We start from the raw sequence: 21,316 nt of genomic DNA, 5'->3' as shown, positions 1-21,316 counted from the left end.
TCCCTCCACGTCTAGAAACACGCGTTTAGAGTGTTTGGCTGCTAAAAACTTCCACATGATAAGCCACGTCATTAAACTATCATTACGTGGGCAGGTCGCTTCTGAAAAAAAGCTCGTGGGCCTCACCTGTTCAACTAAAAAGTTTAGTTTCCTATATTTGTTGTTATTGCATTGACGTCTTGTTGTGTGGTAGACTCACATCCTCACTCATTCACTGCATGAGTGAAATTGTGAGTCCAAGACACAACAAACAAGTCAATGCAGCATTCACGAGTGCATAATTGCCCTCAAAGACGTGTTTCACTGTCCATGCATGACCTCCGGTTACTCTCACCCTGTATGTGTCTCCACTGTTTCCCCGTTCGCACTCGTGGAGCTCTTGTGTTGTAATTAGCATTCTTGTCTACAAATAAGTTTACTGGTTTGTTATTTTTGAGTAATTTCCAGCCCAGTGATATGTCTCCGGCCTGTCGTGTAAAAAAAATGTATATATAATGAAATGCACGGATCTTTGTCAATCCACTGCTGGAAGAAGACCTCCCCAAGGCATGTCCAGTCATGGAATTGTTTGACTCTACCAGGCTCGTTGTCAGTGCGGGTCGCGGTGAGTGCGAGAGAGCACGGGACACAGGCCGATACTACTCGCTACTGACGTTAGCTGTGGCCACGAATCAAACTCAGGTTGGCAGATGCACAGTGTCGTGTCACTGCCCCACTGCTAAACATCCACTATACGGTTTGTACTGCCGTGTATTTCCACGTTCAAATATGAGGATAAACATTGGAAAGTTTTTCTTCACCGGTTTCTCGAATGCATTTCAAGATAATGAATTGCAATGTTTTTATTATACTGTACATTCAAATAGCTTTATAAAATCATTGGTTTACATCCAGAAATTGTATTTTTACGCATACAACGTGTCATATTCTTTTGTCAATGTCACACAATTAACAATATCAACGTTTTGCTTTCCAAAGAGCGTTGGATATAAACAATGTAGACATTTCAAGAGTGTTGCTAACAAAAAATAAGTATGGATCTTACCGTAAACAGTCTTGGCGTTTGGGGGTTTTATTCTACCATCCATTGGTTTCCGTTCTCTGGCCGGTAGAGTACACCTACGTTTTTTATTTGTTGCTGCTGTACCGGCTGAAAGTCTCCCGATGCTCTCGACACAAGACGGCTCCCACGTCAGCCGTTTGTGTTCTGTGCAAATAGGTGGCCACACCCATGCCAGAGAGAGGAAGAACGTCGATATAATACTGTGTACAAGCTGGCAAACACAGTCCGTGGTGTCAGTGTCTCGCAACAATCATAGCTCCTATAGACTCTAAATATATTAATGGATACGCACGGATAATAGTTCTGAGAATAGTTCCTTAACATAATAGGTACTGGCAGTAGTTCATGAAGATAATAGCGACTGAAATTAAAATGCATTAAAAAAACAATTACATTTTAAGTTATCAAATATCAATGTATGTGTACATATTTATAAATTGTTCGGTATTGTCACTAACTATAATACAATCTCATGTAATCTGTCCAAAGCCAACTGGTAACATAAGTCTCTTAAATACCATTTAGCAACTTAACGTATTGCATTTTCTAACCCTTTCGTTACCTATATGGAAACATTTAATATATACTTGCGTTGATTTAGTAATACTTTTTGATCATTGAAGGATTTGGCCGGCACTCAATTGCTCCTGTTTAATAAGTATTCGGATGCATATTTAAAAACTGCTCATCATAAAAAATGTAATTTCCATTAGGCCCCATGGTGTAAAGCGCAGTCTCCAAATATTATTAAGCACTCTGTTTCTCTGGCCTCTGTTTATGTGTTATGATTGTACTGTATGTTGAACTTCTTTCAACCGTGCTAATCGGAGGTCCGGGAGGAAAACAAATTAAACACCAAAAGCAGCTCTAAAGAAGTGATTTTTCAATCTAAATTTAAAAGTCCAGAGCTCCAGTGGTTTCCTAACATCGGAAGAGCGTTCCAGACGGCCGCAGAAGCGCATCTGAAAGCGTGTGACGCAGTGACCATCTTTGTTCGTTGGCGAGCCACAAGCTGCTGCGATGATGTTGGAGTTCACGTGATGGACCTTGGCACAAAACATCGCTTATTATATTTCCAGTATAATTCTTTTATTGCCAGTGTTACTGGTGGTCACGTGAATTTTTCTCCAGGTTCCTCTGGGTTTTGCCCTCCAATTTTAGAAGTGTCTTCAGATCATTCGGCCGCTCCTATAAATTCCCAAATATAATGATATAATCCACTTCGATGAGCTAGCATGTGTGACCAAGTCGCCTCTAAACATAGCTAATAGCTCAGTGGGCTTTAGCTGGTAAATGATCAAGGTTAGTTGATAGGTAGACTGTCTCAACGGATAGCAAATACGCTTATACAGTCTTGATTTTAAGCTTTCGTGATCGAAACGTCGTTATCTATTATTTATTCTACCTACGCGACTTTACCGAAAGAACCCAAGAGTACGCTCATATTACAAAAGTAGTTCATGGGAAACTTACAGCACAATTCCGAGAAACTTGTTTACGCCAGATGCAGATCTAGAAACTTCCCTATCCCCCCTATCCCCCCCCCCCCGTTCTTGCTAGACCAGCTTGTAGTCGATGCTGCTCTTCCCATATCCTTGGATGTGACGCAGGGGGACAGGATTCGCATTACAGCAGGTGCGATTACCTTTTGTCACACGTGACGAATGGGCCTCCTTGTGACTCAACTCTGGGTACGCGAAAAACAATTGAACACAAACGATTGTACACACAGAGGCTGCTCATTATTTGAACGGAGTTGAAATGTGATCTAAAGCAACCCTTGTGTGCTGGGCATCAGAGAACGTCATGAGGATTGTGCAAACACTGGCATATGGTGCTACATTGTTCTGTTGAAGTGTATTCATTGGAGATAACATGTAAAAAAATATTAGGCTAAATACTCATTTGAAATAATCTTAAAAAGTGGAAAGTACTAGGTAAGGATCAATACAATAATTAGCAGATACCTCGCCTGGTATACAGTTCGTGGGTTCGATCATGACACTGACCCCTGTATATTTGGAGTTTGTGTGTTCTCCCCCGTGATCTCGTGGAATTTTCTCCTCCGGTTTTTTCCCCTCCCCATTTAGAAACATGCAAGTATTTTGCTGCTGTAAATTGCCACGCGATGAGCCACTTCGGTGAGCTGTCATTTGTGGCCAGGTCGCTTCTGAAACAGAGCTATATAGCTCAGTGAGCCTTACCTGGTGAACAAAAAATGTGAAAAAAAGTAAAAATGAAAACATTTTACTAAATTTGCACTCCAATTACACTTGCAAAAAAACGGTTGTGTTGGGTGGGACGTGCCCATGAGGATTGGAGGGGACTGAATGCCGACGCAGACATTGGAGTGGTGGTGTCTGCGATTCTAGGGACCAGGGGGGAGGCCTTGAGAGCCGATGGTGAGAGATAATGTCTATGGCAGGTCTCGGAGGTCGCGTGTCTGATGCGCAGCAAATGCAGGGGAACTGGCAGAGGGTAGAATGCGTTGGTGGGGTGCGGTGCCTTTTTGCCACAGTGACGTCTCGATCTTGATGTACCTTTGACGTGAAACGACTTTAATGCAAGTGTAGTGACATCGCGGATGTCACTGTGTAATGCCGGCCCTAGAGGCGCACGGCGTGCGATGCATTGTCATCGCGGACACCCCGTAGGTGGGTGTAGTACCAGCCCAAGGGGGGCTCGGTGAGCGCTGGGATAGCGCTCAGTGGCACTATGCGTGGCATGTAGTGCTGACTCCTACAGGAGGGAGTGTGAGAGTGTCAGCCATGTGATAAGGTTACCCTAGGCCATGGCACTCTGGTTGACCCTGGAAGTCACGTTCAAGTTCAAGTTCATTTATTAGGTATAGCCCTGTGAGCCATTCGGCTCTTGAATCGGGTGCAACCGCAACAAACAAAAACATGAACAAAAAACATATTAAAGTGAAAATGTGACTAAGTGCAAACAGAAAATCCAAGAAAAGACAGCAAAATATTGCAGAAAAAACACCGTACACCAACGCTGTGTGCAAAAATCCCAGTGGGATGCAAGTCAAACAACAACAACAACCACAAGACAACTTAGATTAAGGCCATCAGTCTAACTCTGTACTACAACAAACAAACATGGCTAAACCAATACACTTTTCGAAATCACCAAAATAAAGCCATGAAAGCAATGAAAAAGCAATCATAGGAACTGTGACGCAATTTTCACAATAAATGGCATAAACAACATGTACTATCAAAACCCTGCAGCCATAGCTGGCTGCATGAGTCACTCCACAACAGCAGGAGCATCAATTGGAGAATTATAATTTTTTAATGCACCTTTAAGATCAGCACACTAAATCAAAACACAGATCATACTTTGTAGCGATCATCCGGAGCGAAACATTTTATTTTAGGCCACTGAATAGCACTGGCAGCTAGGGGTGTACAACTCCTCTAGAGCAGTTTTGAGTGAAGATCTCATAGGTAGTGACTCAAGTTTCAATTTATTGGCAACAGCATTCCAGACCCTGGGGGCATCAATAGCAAAGGCCCTTCCTCCAGTATATGTACGGCAATAGGGAATATGAAGCTGGTAAATGAGTGTAGACCTTAGGTCAAATTTGTTCTTTGAAACAGAGAGGAGATCCAGCAGGTAATCTGCGGATTTTTTTGCAAGTACATCATGAATAAATAAGATCTGGTGCACAAGCCGTCGAACATTCAGAGATGTTAAGTTTGACCCAATGTAGAGATCACAGTGGTGAGTCCTATATGGGCAGTTCAATGGAAATCTTAAGGCCGAGTGATACATTGAGTCAAGCTTCTTCAGTACAGTACTTGGGGCTAATTTATACACAATGTCACAGTAATCAATTAGAGGCAGTATGGTAGCTTTTATCAATTCCAAACGGAACATAGGGGGGAAGCAGTGCTTGTGTCGATATAATCAATGTGATGTTCAAAATTCAGTTTTGAATCCAGGATGACCCCAAGATACTTATAGATCTTGACTTGCTCTATTTGATCATTATTTAAGGAATGTAATTGGGGGAAAATAACTTCCCACTTTAGTCCTGGTGAGAAGCATAGCACCTTGGTTTTGGCAGGATTTAGGACTAGTTTAAGAGCAACTAGCTGATGTTGTAGTTTGTTGAAATCACTCTGGAGCTTAGCAATCACGTCATCCGGAGAGCGGCCAGCAGTAATCAGTACCGTGTCATCTGCAAAAAGATTTACCCTGGAATAATTCAGTTCAGTGCCCAAGTCATTTACATAAAGAGAGAACAAGAGGGGGCCGAGAATGGAACCCTGTGGAACGCCTTTTGTTATCTTAACACTGTTTGACCTCCAACCATCTGTGAATAGTTTGGGTGCGAGAAAAGAGGTAATTTTTTAACCATTTTACTGTGTTTTCGGAAAAACCGAGGCAACTTATTTTACTAAGCAGGATGTTGTGGTCTACTGTATCAAAAGCTTTGGACAAGTCAAGGAAAAGACAGGCGCAGTACTGCTTATTATCAAGGCTACTGTAAATGTGATTCAGCGAGTCTAATGCAGCAGATGTGGTGCTGTATTTTTTTCGGAACCCAGATTGTTTTAGATGTAATAGATTGTTGGCGGACAGAAAACTGCTAATTTGGTAGTTCAATAATTTTTCTAAAATTTTCATCAACGGGGACAAAATTGAGATAGGTCGGTAGTTATTTGGATCATCTTTAGGGCCCCCTTTGTGAAGTGGACGAACATAGGAATGTTTCCAATCTAGAGGAACTGATGCTTCTTTGATGGACAGGTTGAAAATATGGGCTATAGGTTTGTATATTAGGTGACCAACAGTTAGTAGAGCAAAGACAGGAATACTATCTGCTCCGGTAGAGGAGGACCCTTTGAGGTAGGACAGTTGTTTCAGAACATTACTTTTGTGGATTGGCTGAAAACTAAAATCGCTTAATGTTTGGATAGGGGTGTAGGAATTTGCATGAGCAGGGGTGACTCCCAATACATTATCAAATAGGGTACCAGCTTCAGAAAAATGAAGGTTAAAATTGTCAACTATTTTTTGGGGATCTGAAAAATATTCCCCATTTCGGTTAAGCTGAACGGACAGATTATCTGTTTCGGATGACTTTTCGATACATTTGATTGTTTTCCAGAAAATCCTGGCATTTCCATGAGATTCAAGGAGAGTGGAAGAGAAGTAGTCATTTTTTGCATGCCGTATTATTTTGATGCATCTATTTCTTAAAATCCTGTATTCTAGCCAGTCATTTACCAAATTACTTTTCTGAGCACATGCCCAAGCCTTGTCCCTAGTTTTCATGAGCTTTGTAATCAAAGGATCAAACCATGGTGGACGGTTGCCTTTAGTTTTAAATTTAACCAACGGAGCATGTTTGTTAAGAATTTGGAGAAATGTGTACCTGAAAGTCTCCCAAGCCGTAGTCAGGTTTGGAATATCACAGACCTTGTCAATATCCGAGTGAAGCACATCATTAGTAAATGCCTGAGTGCTGAAATGTCTCATGGAGTGCTTCTCAACCAATTTAGGGGGGGGTTTGGGTCTGGATGATGATCTCACCCCAAAAACGAAGGAGTGATCACTAAGGTTATTACCCAGAACACCAGTCAGCGCGAAATTGTGAGGGGCATTTGTCAATAGGACGTCAAGCAGAGATGACTGTCCCGGATTTTTTAGGTTGGGTCTGGTGGGGGCATTTATTAATTGAAACAGGTTAAATTCATCTGCTAAATTTGTGGCCACGGCCGGCGGGTTTAGCCAATTCCAATTTAGATCACCCATTAAAACGATTTCACCTTTAGGGAGGCCCCCAAGAAGCTATCTCAGTGCAGATGCAGCTTCAACATCCTTCCCACTAGGCGATCTATAGCAGCACACTACCAATATGTGTTGATTATTAGGGAGAATTATTCTGAGAGCCAGACCTTCAAAGCAACATTTTTTAAACAAGGAGTGAGCTGGTGAACATGCAATAGTATTACAAACATGGATAGCAATTCCACCTCCTTTAGATCATCGGTCAAGTCGAAAAAGGTTGTAGTTGTCAATCGTAATCTGCAAGTCATTGACGGCAGGAGTGAGAAATGTTTCTGTTAGGCAAAAAATGCCCGGGTCAAGATTTGCTACTTCTAGTTTTAGTTGACTTAATTTAATCATAAGCCCTCTGATGTTGACATGTAGAACACCAACACCTTTTGTGCCAGAAAAATCTTCAGAATTATATGAGTTCTTTACATTTGGGCCAGGATGAAGCTCAATAACACCCAGAAATAAGAAAAGTAGAATTAATAGTTTGCACAGGTATTTTCTGTGAAAGGATGAAGAGCGACGAACCTTGGACGAATAGCAGCAGCTCGCAGATGGTGTTATTTTAAGAGCAGAATGAAGTTTGGAAGGAGTGCTGGTGAAGTAATGGGACAAAGATGGGGTTTAAAAGGATACAATGATGGAGTGTAGAAGTGTCTATAAGTTGTTTCATTAGGTGTAGTGGCAAATTTAGCAATACGTATTGACGCGAAGTAACGCGGGTAGCCGTTTGTAGAGTTGAGTGTGGCACTAGATATGGCCGGGAGGGACAGTAGTAAGATACACAGCAGGAGAATTGACATCTTTAAAACACTAAATTTAAACACACACACAGCTCACTCACACGCAGCTCACCCTCACCCACTCTCACGCACAGCCCACACCCATGCAGCACAACGCACACGCGGCCGCACACGACACGCCGCCACCATCTTGCTGCTGTTGTTGTAGCCGCTGCTGCTGTTGTTGTTGTAGTTGCTGTAGCAGCTGCAGCCGACCCAACTGCAGTTGCAGGAGTCATACACGAAGCAGCCGCAGCTGTGTATACTACAGCAGAGCAGCAGCGGCCGTGCGGCCTGGAGGTGCCGAGGCCGGATAGTTGCGTGATGTGGACGTGGAGAGGCGAGATGTTTGGCCCATCAGCTTCATTGTTCTGCTTCCATTGACGAGCGCCCTCCACGTAGGCCTCGACGTAGGCCCCGACGTAGGCCCCCACGTGGGCCCCGACGTGGGCCCCGACGTAAGCCCCGACGTAGGCCTCGACGTAGACCCCAACGTAGGCCCCCGCGTAGGCCCCGACGTAGGCCTCGACGTAGACCTCTCCCCCCCCCCCCCTCTCTCACTGTCCCCGTGTCTCTCTCATTGCCTCTGTACACTGAGTCTCACTGTCAGCCGTGCCTCTGTCTGCGTCTCCCTGTATCTCTCAATGTCCCGTGTCTCCACTAATCTCGCCGTGTCTCCCCCCACCCACCTCTCTATATCTTCCCGTGTCCCCGTGTCTCCCTCCGTGTCCCCGTGTCTCCCCCCCGTCTCCCCGTGTCTCCCGCCGTGTCTCCCGTCGTGTCCCCGTGTCTCCCTCCGTGTCTCTGTCTCCCTCCGTGTCTGTCTCCCCGCGTGTCTCCCTCCGTGTCTCTCATGAAATAATGGCGGAGCCTCAACTCGAATTCAGCACTGTCATGTCTCCATTAAACACATTCATCTGCGGAGGGAGCTGGTAGGAAGGTTGGGTTGCTCGGTCAATGCCCAGGGTCAACGGTGGCGTGGTGTGTATTCCGAAAATATGCCCGACTGTGAGGGCGGGCACTAGCGTAGTTAGCCTGGTGGTCCACCACCATAGGTTATCTAGTAAAGGGGCAGTAACCCCTTTGTGTTATCTGTTGGTATTAATAAATGTCTTGCCTCCAAGAAGTATGTCTGCGACTCAGTTGAATCCACTACACAAGGATAATGGAGTGTGGGCTTTTTAAAATCCTACATGGTAAAAAAAATCCCTTTGTATTTGAATATGTCCCGATTATTAACAAAACAATATCACGAGATAATAACGCAGGTGATATATACACTAGTCATTCCAACGCTGTATGTATCGATGTTGAAATTATTTCGCATTGTACGTAGCCAACCGTGCTAATCGGAGGTGCAATCATTTATGTACACATGAATTACGGATAAAATAAAAACAGATCTTACATATCTCAGCTTTGTTATCGTTTTGTAAGAAGTAATATCATTATTATCATTGGATAATTGGCAACTGATGTACGGCAGCTAAGCATTGGCTACAATGTTACGCAACCAATGTTGATAATGCAATGGTGTTTTGTTACGTCAAGATATACACAGTTTTCAGCGAATATTCATTAGCATTGACTTGATAGAATATTTTTCATGAATATGGCAGATTGCATACCAGGAAAAGTCTTTTTGCTGGTCCTTAAACCAGGAATGTACCACTGTTTTCACAGCCTCATTCAACCGCTTTCCATCCAGAGCTTCTTTCAGAGGTGTGGTTTAATGTTAGTCTTCTTCATTCTTATAGTCTATGAAGAGCAACTGTTAGAGATGTAGGTGTAAATCATTTAGCCAATCTCTTGCTTTGTCCAAATGGCAGATGCACCTTTTTTGGGGCAGTATATTTGTGGAGGTGCAAGAGTCACGTGGTCATGGTTCAGAGTTCATAGCATTCGCACACAGGAGTAGCCTTTGACTTAGACCTGTCCATTAGGTGTCAACATCTTTCATGGTTTGTGTGGATTTGGTTAAACACAATGAATATCAGAATGTCAATAATCGACCGCTCCGTTTGAGGTTGGACCACATCGCTCCCATCTGCACTTAAAGGAACAGTGACCCAGAATCCTAGAACTGTATACAAAAACTGAAACATTGCCTTAAAATGTATTGTTTTATTAGACAAGACCCATCCTGTTTAGGAGAAAAAACACACATTGTTGTGCCATCGCAGATGCTTATACATGATCATAAAATACATAAACTAAAAAAAGACTGTCTCTACATATTACAATACAATAACATATTAGTTCATCAGCCTATCAGCCTTCTGGACCAATTGCACACAATGAGCTATTAGCACTTAAATGATCCATCTGCGATATGAAAACAGCCTTTAAATCACTGTACAATAGGAACCACAGTTCAAAGGTACAACGTTGCATTTTAATATCGACCGTGCATGCATCATTTAAATACATTCATAGACTGTAAACATTCACAGGTGTACATCATCAGAGTAAAACGTGCCATCCTTGACTCAGGCATAGATAAACCCATGCAAATCGTCGTCCGGTGAGAATGTGAATGCCGATCCCTCCAAGGTGCTGTCGTAAAAGGCGAATGATTTCTCGTGCTCCAGAAGCTTCTGTGCCAGGGAACTCTGCCCTGCCACCGGCGGTCCTTCCTCACTCACTGGCAGCAGTGAATACCTGACACACAGACGACAAACCGACTACAACATCTACTGGCCCTACAGAATGGGACATGTTCGACTTTGGCGTTGTTCTCTGGTCTGAAACTGGTGAGACCAGGCCCTAAAGAAGGCTATATCTGGTGTAGGCCAAGGGGCCATTCATTTAGTACGTACGCATGGAGGGTGGAGGGGGGGTTAACCCAAATGCGTACGCTTATGTATGTGGGGTCTACTGACAATGTACGTACGCATAGGAAACGGGGGGGGGTCGGGGTGAAGCCTCGATAATAATGCAGCCGGTGGACTATCTTTTTGCTTAAACACGTTAATAATCCTTGATCATTTCTGCGTGGATTAAATATCGGCCGTTCTATAAGATTCGGGGGGTGGGGTGTGCGTCAAGCATACTTACGCAGGTGTGGGGGGGGGGGGTGTAAAAATTACGCGTGCGTACAGGGAGAGGGGTCAAGTTTTGACAGATTTTTGCGTACGTACTAAATGGATAGCCCCCAATCAGTTTCAAAGACAATACATATATTATCAGAGCATGCTTGTTTGCATGTTCACCACAAGTACGTGTGGTTAATGCGAACTTGATTCCTTGCAAAAGATTTCTACTTGGTGTTTGAACATCTTTACACCTGTTTAATTGGCAGGAAGGGTAACACCAATTTTTTTTTATCTACTGGCCCTCTTGAAGCCTCGGCAAATAGTTATTTAGAAAAAAAGGCTTCGGTCACATTGATCAAAAAGTCACCACTGTCACGAATCCCTACAGCTGAACCAAAAGTTCTACTTCAGAATCAAAATATGTATTTACACTGAAGGAATCCAATGAGCTATAAAAATTTCTTGCACATATGTTCAGTAGGGGCGGGTCATAAAGTTACAACAATAAACAATACAAAAAAACACGACAGGAGTGCAAAGTATAGGAAAGGTAAGCAAATCACTTTAAAATATATATACAAATAAAACTACACCTTTTTTATCGAACCAGGTAAGGCGTACACGAGCCATGAGCTTTTTCAGAAGTGACCGAGTCACAAATGATAGGTTCACGAAGTGGCTCATCGTGTGGCTCTCCCATCCACAAACCATCAGCCCCCCACCCACCTCATCCTGTGCCATGCATCTCAGCTCAGCACCCCAGCGAGTGGCACCCACACTCACTATGAGATTTTTACACCACCCGTGCTGTCGTTCAAACTATAAAATATTTACGTAAAAATATATACAATAAGGGTAAAACCGCTGCAATACTGCGAGACTGATACTGTCACGAGACAAACTCGTGAAAGAGCAAGGCAAAGTGGAGTGTTTCGGGCTCCCCAATTGATTCCGATTCTAATCTCAGAATCAGATTCCACTCTCAGCTCAGATTATTTATATTATTACTAGGTTGTGCGGGGGTACCTACGGCACCCCCGAACAACCACAGGCTGCGGCGCCCCCGAACAACCACAGCCTGCGGCGGCCCACCCAACTCCATCGGCCCACCTGGCTCCATCGGCTCCGCCGGCCCACCCGGCCACGTCGGCTCCATCGGCTCCCCCGGCACCCTCACAAACGGGCCTGCCAGCTGCTGCTGGGAGCGCACCCCGGGAGCGCGAGCCTCAGGCAGCCATCAGTGGAGAGCACGGGGCTCCCTCAGGGCAGCAGTGGATGGAGCACGGCTCTGCCTCAGGGCAGCAGCAGAGAGAGCGTGGCTCTCCCCACAGGCCAGCAGTGGAGAGAGCGCGGCTCTCACTCAGGGCAGCAGCGGACCGAGCACGGCTCTGTCCCAGGGCAACAGTGGAGAGAGCGCGTCTGGCTCCCTCACATCAGCAGTGGAAATAGCGCGGCTCTCTCTCAGGGCAGCAGTGGACATAGCACGGCTCTCCCTCAGGGCAGCAGTGGAGAGAGCGCATCTGGGTCCCTCATGGCAGCAGTGGAGACAGCGCGTCTCTCCCTAAAGCCAGCAGTGGAGAGCACGGGGGTCCCTCAGGGCAGCAGCGGAGAGAGCACGGCTCTCCCTCAGTGCAGCAGCGGAGAGAGCGTGGCTCTCACTCAGGGCAGCAGTGGACATAGCACGGCTCTCCCTCAGGCAGCAGTGGAGAGAGCGCATCTAGGTCCCTCATGGCAGCAGTGGAGACAGCGCGTCTCTCCCTCAGGCCAGCAGTGGAGAGCACGGGGGTCCCTCAGGGCAGCAATGGACGGAGCACGGCTCTGCCTCACTGTCACTCACCCGTCTCCCTCATATATGGCACTGCCTCAGGGCAGCAGTGGAGAGAGCGCGTCTGGCTCCCTCATGGCAGCAGTGGAGATAGCGCGGCTCTCCCTCACTGCAGCAGTGGAGAGAGCGCGGCTGTCCCTCAGGGCAGCAGCGGACAGAGCACGGCTCTCCCTCAGGGTTAGCAGTGGAGAGAGCGCAGCTCTCCCTCAGGGCAGCAGCGGACCGAGCATGGCTCTGTCCCAGGGCAGCAGTGGAGAGAGCGCGTCTGGCTCCCTCACAGCAGCAGTGGAGAGAGCGCGGCTCTCCCTCAGGGCAGCAGCGGATCGAAAACGGCTCTGGATCAGGGCAGCAGTGGAGAGAACATGTCTGGCACCCTCACGGCAGCAGTGGAGATCGCGGGAGATCGCGCGGCTCTCCCTCGGGGCAGCAGTGGACAGAGCAGGGCTCTCCCTGAAGCCAGCAGTGGAGAGCACGGGGGTCCCTCAGGGCTGCAGTGGACGGGGCACGGCTCTGCCTCACTGTCACTCACCCATCTCTTGCTCGCGGTCACGTGATGCACTTCAACCAATCCGGGGTCGTACATGTTTGGGAGGGGCGCACCTCTGGTTGGCTGCTTGCTCGCGGCCACGTGACGTACTTCAACCAATCCGTGCCGCGTTAATCACAGAATCACAGAGTCATAGAATGACAGAGCTGGGTGTTTATATTTATATTATTATTCTGCTATACATTTCCACGTGATAAGCCACTCTGCTGAGTTATCATTGGTGGCCAGATCGCTTCTGAAAAATAAATTAATAACTCAGTGGGCTTTACATGGAAAAATGAAAATACTGGAGTTTATTTTTCTTTTTTAAGTGATTTGTTTACCTTTCTGTATTTTACACTCCTATCGTGTTTTATATTGTTTGTTTTTGTAACGTTCTGACCCGCTCCTGATGGACATCTGTGAAAAAGAGCTTTATAGCTGATTGGATTCCTCCAGTATAAAAATATATATATATATTATTATGCTGACTACCTTCAGTTGTTTGTGAATTACCAACTGAACGTGTCGGTCTAGAGAGAGCTTCCGGGACAAAGACATGTCAAAAACATAACGCACACGTTTTGGAACAAAAGAACAGCTCCATGTAGCAGCTGATAAGAGTGTATCCTGTTACGTTACTGTATATCTACCACAGTACCACCAGCGTAAACGCCCCTGTATGTGACTTCGAAATAATAAAATAACATCCAGAATGTGCACTGCAAACGTTGCTGTTTTCATTCCTGTTTTTGTATTTTAAAAAAAGAACATTTCAGCTTCATGTTTGGATAGAGACTGGTTTGTCTTTCAAAACATGTCCAAAAAATCATGACTGCCTGAATAGATTAGCTCTGTCTTACACAATTTCCCGCGCCCAGAAAATGTCTAAAATATACCACAGACATTTTAAATGTAACAGGATCATACAGAGCACTTTCAACATATGAAATAAAATTTGGTAAAGTCCCCCAGGCTATTTTAAGAAAGTCACCTGAAATCCCGTCTACAAGTGAAATATATAACAACATACTCTTTGGGTCTTTCGGTAAAGTCTATAATAACATCTTTATTGCATTTGCAGGGAAGGCATCCAAGTCAGTTGGCTGCCTTCTAATGCTTTACTCTGTGCTCATCTAGGTATTCACTATGGCACGGTACAGCAGTTGGCAATTGGATGTATTGGTGGTACTCCAGTGCAGCATAACAACACACTGGTCCTCATAAAGCAGTCTGACGATGTCGCTGTTACTCCTTGAGTGACCTGCAGACTCTCCATCAGAAGTTGCCTTAGGTTCAGCAGCTGCCTTCCCATTAAAACGTAAGACACCACGAGTCATAATCTTTCGATGTCACCATCCACCAAGAAATGATTCCGGAAATGAATTGAGGAATCGGCCAACCAAATCTAGGGCACGAGTAGTTTTTTTCTGCCTTTGGAACACGGAACCAGCCAATTGTTGGCAGGCTGGGTGCTGCTATACGGCAACAGACTGTGAAGATTCGTGTTGAACTGGTCATGACATTCGTCTTCCGACTGATTGGACAGCACGAGAACTGATTTCGAACCACCCCGCAAGATTAAACAAAATTATTATTGTGAAATATAAAAAAAATTATACCATGCATCGATGTATTGCCAATACGTTCATTTGGTGGCATGACCATTGCAACTTTCACATTTGTTGAGTACACTAGACTGCATTTTATTTGAGTTTACTTTTGTTGACGTGTCAATCCACTGCTGGATGAAGGCCTGACCCATCCCTTAAGGTTATAGGGAGTATTTGTCTTTACTTTACCAAACTGGTCAATGTTTTGTTGAGGTAACACTGGCCGGAAAAACGGACGAATAGAAAAACTGCACGAATGCTCTCCTGAAGCCCTCACGTGGCGAGCAGACCTCCTCAATCAACATTGGCGTTTAGCTCCTGAACACATCGCCATATGCAAGGATAGAACATCTCTGTATGGTTTTTTTCAACTCTTGTTTATTTTCCAATAGCATTAGTTATTAAATAAATGTCAACTGCCATGTCATGATTTTTGAATTGTTTTCTTTTCATAATTATTGTTCATTGATGGAATTATTTTTAGATGTTTACATTTTCGTAGTTTTTGCTCTTTAAGTTATTTTGGGCTGTTTTTTTCATTCTGTATTTTGTTGTTGTTGGAATGTTGTGTTTAGTTATATTGAAAATAAAACGTTTCTGTTGAGAATATTCAGAGGTCAGAGTGCTGAGCCTGCACCACTGAGTTCCTGGGTTAAAATCCAAATAGCTGACCGTGATTAAACCAGATTCCAAATTATAGCGAGTTCAGAGTCTTGGCATGGGGACCAATGGCTGCACAAAGATATTATGGATGGTTTTCCACTTGACCTGGAACATCTCCAGTTCTGAGAATTAAAAAAACCATGTCGGTGTCACCGTCATGTGAAAATATCAGGGCAGAGCTTGTTGTAAAGAGCGCCCCCTCCTGTATAGAGGATGAAGAGGCGATGACTTTTCGCCTGTGTACATTTTCTCGTCCACGTCTTTATCTCTCAATGTAATTCCAAGCGTTGCTTTTTTACTTACCTTTCAGTTTTTGTTCAACATCTTCGTGAGTGACCATGTTTCTGAACTACGCCATGGCATATTTATTACATATTTGAATATACATTTAAATATTCCTATACATATATATGGAGGTATTAAACATACACCATACCTCTGTGTGTATATGCATAGGGCATAGATGTTGATGCACATGAAGAAGGCCAGGAGAAAGAAATACCCTTCCAGGTACCCGTGTTGGAGATCGTCAGGGTAGAGTGTTCCTTTTGGAAACATCGTACAATTGTAAAGAGAAAATGACACTTGTTAAAGCATATATATTAGAAAAATAACTTATATACCACCATCACCACCTTAACCTATATGTAGCGAGCAGCAAAAGTTCAAAAATTGTGCAATTACCAGCTTTGCATTTACGGGACGTGTTCTGACAATGGATGTGATGCGTACCGGACGACAGGTGGTGCACAGCTTGCACGAGGATTGTGCCCAGGATGCCAGCTGCCCCGTTGCACAAACCCAAGACGTTCTTGGCCAAGGCCTGGCCGCCGTGCGGGGCCAGTCGACACAGCACCCGGTAAGCTGCAGCACAAATACATAGCTGTCAATGGGATAACATCACAGCACCGATTTGCCCATGAGCCCTATATCCAGGCCCGGACTGGCCATAGGGCAGCTGTCTGAGCAAATGCCCCGGTGGGCCGGTCCATTCCAAGGGCCGGTGGGTCGGTCTGTGTGGGGAAATTGCAAATGTGATCAGAGTAATTAAAATATATTACATTTTTTTTTCTTCAAATATTTTATTACCTCTGTGTACGCTTAATTGCTTATTTACGCTCTCGGTTGGCATTGAATTCCCACCTTATTTGACAGCCCCAAAGAGTCTTCCTCACCGGCCCATTTATTTTTTAGACCCAGCCCCAAATGGGCCAATGAGATCGCATGGCAATTTGGGCCCGGTGTGTTTACAAATGCCTGTGCATTTGGTTCTTACACTGCAGGTTGATGTGATATATACAGGGACTCCTCTACTTACGAACGAGTTGGGTTCCAGAGGTCTGTTCGTAAATCCAACTTTACTCCTGTCGATTCCAAACATGTGTATTACACATGTATGCTCTCTCACTAGTTCAGCAGTTCTACAACTGGATTATTTTTTTCCGCCTGAGGATGACCGCTTGTGTTGCGATCAAAACGTCGTGATTTTTTTTTTATACCTACGTGACTTTACCGAAAGAACCAAAGAGTATTATGGCTTGTACACTAAACACGGGGAATGGCTTTAAAAGTTGTATCATCTCCTGTAGATGTAGATGCCACTGACTGGTTCTCATGTTCTGCCACCACCGCCATCTATTGCGTGGCAGTTGAACTTCCGACTCTCAGTCTGAACAGACAACTGGAGATACGGACAGGTTTGTAGATCTGTATTGTGCTTGTACTGCTGTTACGGTCCAATATCGTAAAAACACGACGAAGGTAAAAGGTGAAGCCCTGAAATTGCTTGATCACATCACTGCTGGCAGAAGGAACTCCACAGCAGTGACCTAAATTGTAATCGATTCAAATCCACCCAAGAAATTGTCTCTTTTTTCACTCAGGAGGTGAACCTGGGCCACTTGCAATGACCCACATTAATATATTCAGCAGGTCAACGAGATGACCAGGGGCTCGAGGGTTATCCACAAGAGAGGAGGCAGGCAAGGGAGGACGTTCCCGGGTGCCAACCGATGGCGCCTCAGAGAGTAGCACTACACACGTTCAAGGGACATGAAATGAATAGTTGTCAGAGCTAATTAGCCTGATCAGCATGGCAGCACAGCAGTGGTGTCGGGACGACATTTTAAGCTCAGTGGGGTGGACGGCAATCGGTCAGGTGAGGCCCCAACATTGTATTTGTCTCCCACGGTCCCACCTAGGCTATTATATATCGTGGCTCCTCTTGCCTAATCACATCATTACATACGTTTTTTGTTATTTTACACTGTTGTTGAAAACATATTTCATGGTGGTGGTCAAGGGGGCCCCAACTCGTAGCTTTGGCCACCAAAGTTTCATAGAGTTGTGAGGTTATGTGGTAGACAGTGAAGGGCAGGGCAGAAACATCCATTGTTTCACTTTCATGTTCCCCACATTCACCAATGTACACTGACCAGTATGGTGAAGTATGGTCAAATAACCCCGACCCCACGACCTGCACAGGAGTGGAGAAGCCCTCATCCAGAAGTGGGATGACACAATGGCTGTAGATGTACACATTCACATAATGTATTAAGATTCCATCCACCAATAACACAAATATGCTTCAGACCGTGTAGACAGCACTTACGTGTACAGCGGCTTACGGATTGATGTTAACACAAGCTGTGCGATTGGGTTTTGCAGAACAGCTTTGCCATGGAAAGGGTCAACACCTGGCAGGCAGCCAGCAATCTTAACTGATTTAAAAAGTTGAAATCCAGTTCTTGCAGACTGCAAGAATGATGCTCTGTCACCCTCGAGTGTTCTCAATATATTTTTGAAGGGTATGTGCTAATTTAGTTTCTTGTGATGTCGATTTTGTAACTTTAGCCTTTCACCAACCAACAGAGCTAATCAAATCAAGTTGTGGACAAATATGGCAATTGATTTGGTTAATTAGAAATACCGAAATAATAAATATTAAGAATAGATTTTTATCCTTTCTGGCAAAAAGACTGGTGTTAAGATGTTCTAACAACAGATACCTTTTGTAAGTCTGCATTAACCACACATATGTGCGGCAAAACATGCAAATAAATCATGCTCTGATAATATATGCACTGTCTTTGAAACTGATTGGCATACACCAGAGACAGCCGTCTTTGTCGCCTTGTCTCACCAATGTTAGACCAGAGAACGCCAAAAGGCGAACAGTATAAAGACAATGCAAATATCAGAACACTTTATAGTTGGGGTCAAAACACTTAGAGCATGCAAAAAGCCCAACTCAGCTTTTAAGAAAAAAGCTCAAATGAGCTTTTGGTTGACATATTTGCCCATGTGACAACTTGACTTCATTAGCCCTGTTCAGAGGTTCAGGGACATAGTTACAAAAATGCCATTATACATATACGCTCGGATCCAAAATAAACAAATTATGAATCATAATATTGGTCCTGAAAGCCTATGCAAACAATGTATAGCATGAGACGTAGGTAAAGGGCAGGCTGCAGCTCTTCATCGGTAATATAAACAACATTGTCAGTGAAAAAATATAATTCATTCCTAGTGGTAGTGACTCACGTCTGTAATTCATCCGTGTGAAGGTGTGGGTTGATGCATCGCATAACATTTTGTGAAACGCCCTTCTCGTGGGCGTCGAGGAAATGTCTATAGCACTGGTTCTTAACCTTTACTGCAGCCCACACCGCTTTGGTTCTCAATCGTAATTTTTTTGAATGTTAAAAATTACGTAGGTTTGATGAAGCAAAGTAATTGTTTTTTCAGTTTAAAAAATCTGCCCATGTCTCGCACCCCCAGGAACGGTGTGGTGCCACAACCGTGGAGCAACTCCGCAATCGCCGCGATTCCCCCCTAACCCCCCCCCCCCCCGAGCACAAGCACACACGCAGCACACACACACGTAGTGTCCCGGTGGGGGATCGCCTGGCACAACGGGTTTTCATCCGAAGGGCCCCTAGGTGGGAAGTCCCGCGGTTTCCCGGTGCCAGGAGATTGGCCGACCCTCCCAGGAAAAATCACATTGCGGCGCCCATAAATTGGCTTAAAATTGTATGGGCGCACAAAGGTTCACCAGGCCAGCCGCAATGAGTCACTTATGACATAACGTATTGTAACGCTCCATGTAAGGGTAAAAAAACGTTTGAAAATCACAGGTAGGCGCACAATTGGCTACGCAGGATAACGTAAGCCCGGATGTTTTTTTTTTTTTATAAAGTGGAATAAAAAGGGGAGCCAGAAACGGTTCAGGTCAGTTCTCTCATCTCTGACTGTTTGGCCTCCCAGACCGACTCCCTGCTGTCCTGCCTCCTCGAGCCACTCGCAGCATTCGTGTGACGCCAGCAAGTGCAGCTATGAGACAGCGATAGGTAAAGTCCTCTCTCATCTCTGTCCCTCCGACTCTCACAGTGTCCGTGCGACGTTGCAAGTGCGGCCATGAGGTACGTAATAGGGCGTGTGAGTATCTGGAGATTTGGGTAGTAATAGGATAGGCTCTGCTTGCAGAATATTCCCTCTGGGCAGTGCAGAGTTTTGCGCCACGAATAAAAACGTTAGCACAGAACATCGGCGCAGTGTTTGTGATTTAAGTGTGCGTGGAGCGACTGTCCGCCGGCACGCGCGTTTGCACAGCTGCTTTAGAGTGGATCTTAGTACAGGTGTAGAGTAGCGTATAACCCCCCACCGGCGTGCGGGTATTCACACAGCCACTGTAGTGCTAGTCTTTGTGCGGACACGGATTAGGATATAACCGGCCACAGGCGCGCGCGCGTATTCGCGCAGCCGTTGTAGCGCTACTCTTTGTGCGGGAGTGGATTAGGATATAACTGCCCGCAGGCGCACGCGCGTATTCGCGCAGGCTTTTAGCATCAGTCTTAGTACGGGCACATATTAGAATCTGATCGCTGGCAGGGGCGCGCGTGTGCTTGCCGCTGCTGTAGCATTAGCGTTGGTGTGTGTGCGTGTGTGGAATAACCCCATCCGGCGGTGAGCCAGCGATTTAGCTGTGTCCCTCAGAGGGGGCGCTAATGCAGGGGGGGGGGGGGGGCGATCACCTGGTCGGCGGGGGCCCAGCGGGGGCCGATCGACGTGGTGGAGGAGGGAATGGAGGAGGGAGTGGAAGGGTCGGACATCGCGCCCCCCCTGCCCGGCGAGGGCGGTGGGGTGAACGCCAGCCCCCACAAGGGCATCCATCTCCCACCCCCAGGGGGTGAGTGCACCCCAGGATAAGAACCACTGCTTTTTAGTATGTCTCGCAAGGAGAAGGCGGTACAGCAATTGTTCGACTCCACCTGTTCTGTCTCTATGGGATATCGTGTTTCCATTTTGCCCATGTGGGTTTTGTGCAATTACTCCGGTTTCTTCCCACATGTAAACAAACCCTCATTCATTACCAATATCACCTTAATACATAGAGGACCAGAGAGCTTAGGCAATCTCTGGCGCCGGCTCACCGCATGGCTGCCTTCCTACATGGCTGTGCTTCCTCGCTCCTTTGCATTGTTTTCTCTTTGTACGAGGTTGAGCAAACACGTTGTGGTGCGGGACACGTTTAAACAATATCATTATTTCTCCCAATTAAGAGATACAAAAAATCCACCTGCCGGGCATGGACGTGCCCGGTCGGAGCTCAGTTGACTAGTGAGCTCTGACTCAGTTCTAATAATAGGTAATAAGCAGATGTTTTATTGTATAGAGCGTTCTTTTTTACACAGTTGACGAGCACAGGCCCAAAATGTTGTCCGGCCGCCAGAATTGTAATGGATAGCAAGTCAACACGTTTGCTGAAATGGTCACACTTATTACACGAGTTTGGGGGGAAAAGACGATGGGACGGAATTCAAAAGTGGAGCAGTGCTCGGAAAGAGACAGAAAGAGAAGCATGGTGACCTACAGTGTGGTGAGTGGGTGGGTGGGTGGCTGAGTGTGTTGTTGTGGTCTGGAGTGTGGTGGATGGCTGATTGAGTTGTGATTATTCATCGGCTTTGAATTCTGACACATATCACTGCCCAAGTTACACAGCGGAGCC

At 45.5% G+C, this 21,316-nt stretch overlaps 1 protein-coding gene and 1 pseudogene across 2 annotated transcripts in view; both read right to left on the bottom strand.

Moving 5' to 3' along the window:
• Nucleotides 1–1,191, bottom strand: part of LOC144720204 (epidermal growth factor receptor kinase substrate 8-like) — a 42,832-nt pseudogene extending 41,641 nt beyond the window's left edge. Inside the window, exon 1 of the transcript XR_013585731.1 lies at nucleotides 1,046–1,191. The product of XR_013585731.1 is annotated as an epidermal growth factor receptor kinase substrate 8-like (transcript). The remainder of the gene's footprint in view (nucleotides 1–1,045) is intronic.
• Nucleotides 1,192–2,619: 1,428 nt separating this feature from the next.
• SLC15A5 (solute carrier family 15 member 5) overlaps nucleotides 2,620–21,316 on the bottom strand; it is a 37,227-nt gene continuing 18,530 nt past the window's right edge. The window contains exons 7-10 of the mRNA XM_078597245.1: nucleotides 16,039–16,170; nucleotides 12,878–12,954; nucleotides 11,706–11,877; nucleotides 2,620–2,657 (exon numbers count right to left, since the gene is read on the bottom strand). Coding sequence (XP_078453371.1) covers nucleotides 2,620–2,657; nucleotides 11,706–11,877; nucleotides 12,878–12,954; nucleotides 16,039–16,170 — 419 coding nt within the window. The remainder of the gene's footprint in view (nucleotides 2,658–11,705; nucleotides 11,878–12,877; nucleotides 12,955–16,038; nucleotides 16,171–21,316) is intronic.

Source organism: Lampetra planeri, chromosome 8 (genome assembly GCF_965212315.1).
Source record: "Lampetra planeri chromosome 8, kcLamPlan1.2.h2, whole genome shotgun sequence".
Classification (NCBI taxonomy): Eukaryota; Metazoa; Chordata; class Hyperoartia; order Petromyzontiformes; family Petromyzontidae; genus Lampetra; species Lampetra planeri.
Note: the sequence above shows the minus strand (reverse complement) of the source record. Positions and strands in the feature narration are given on the sequence as shown.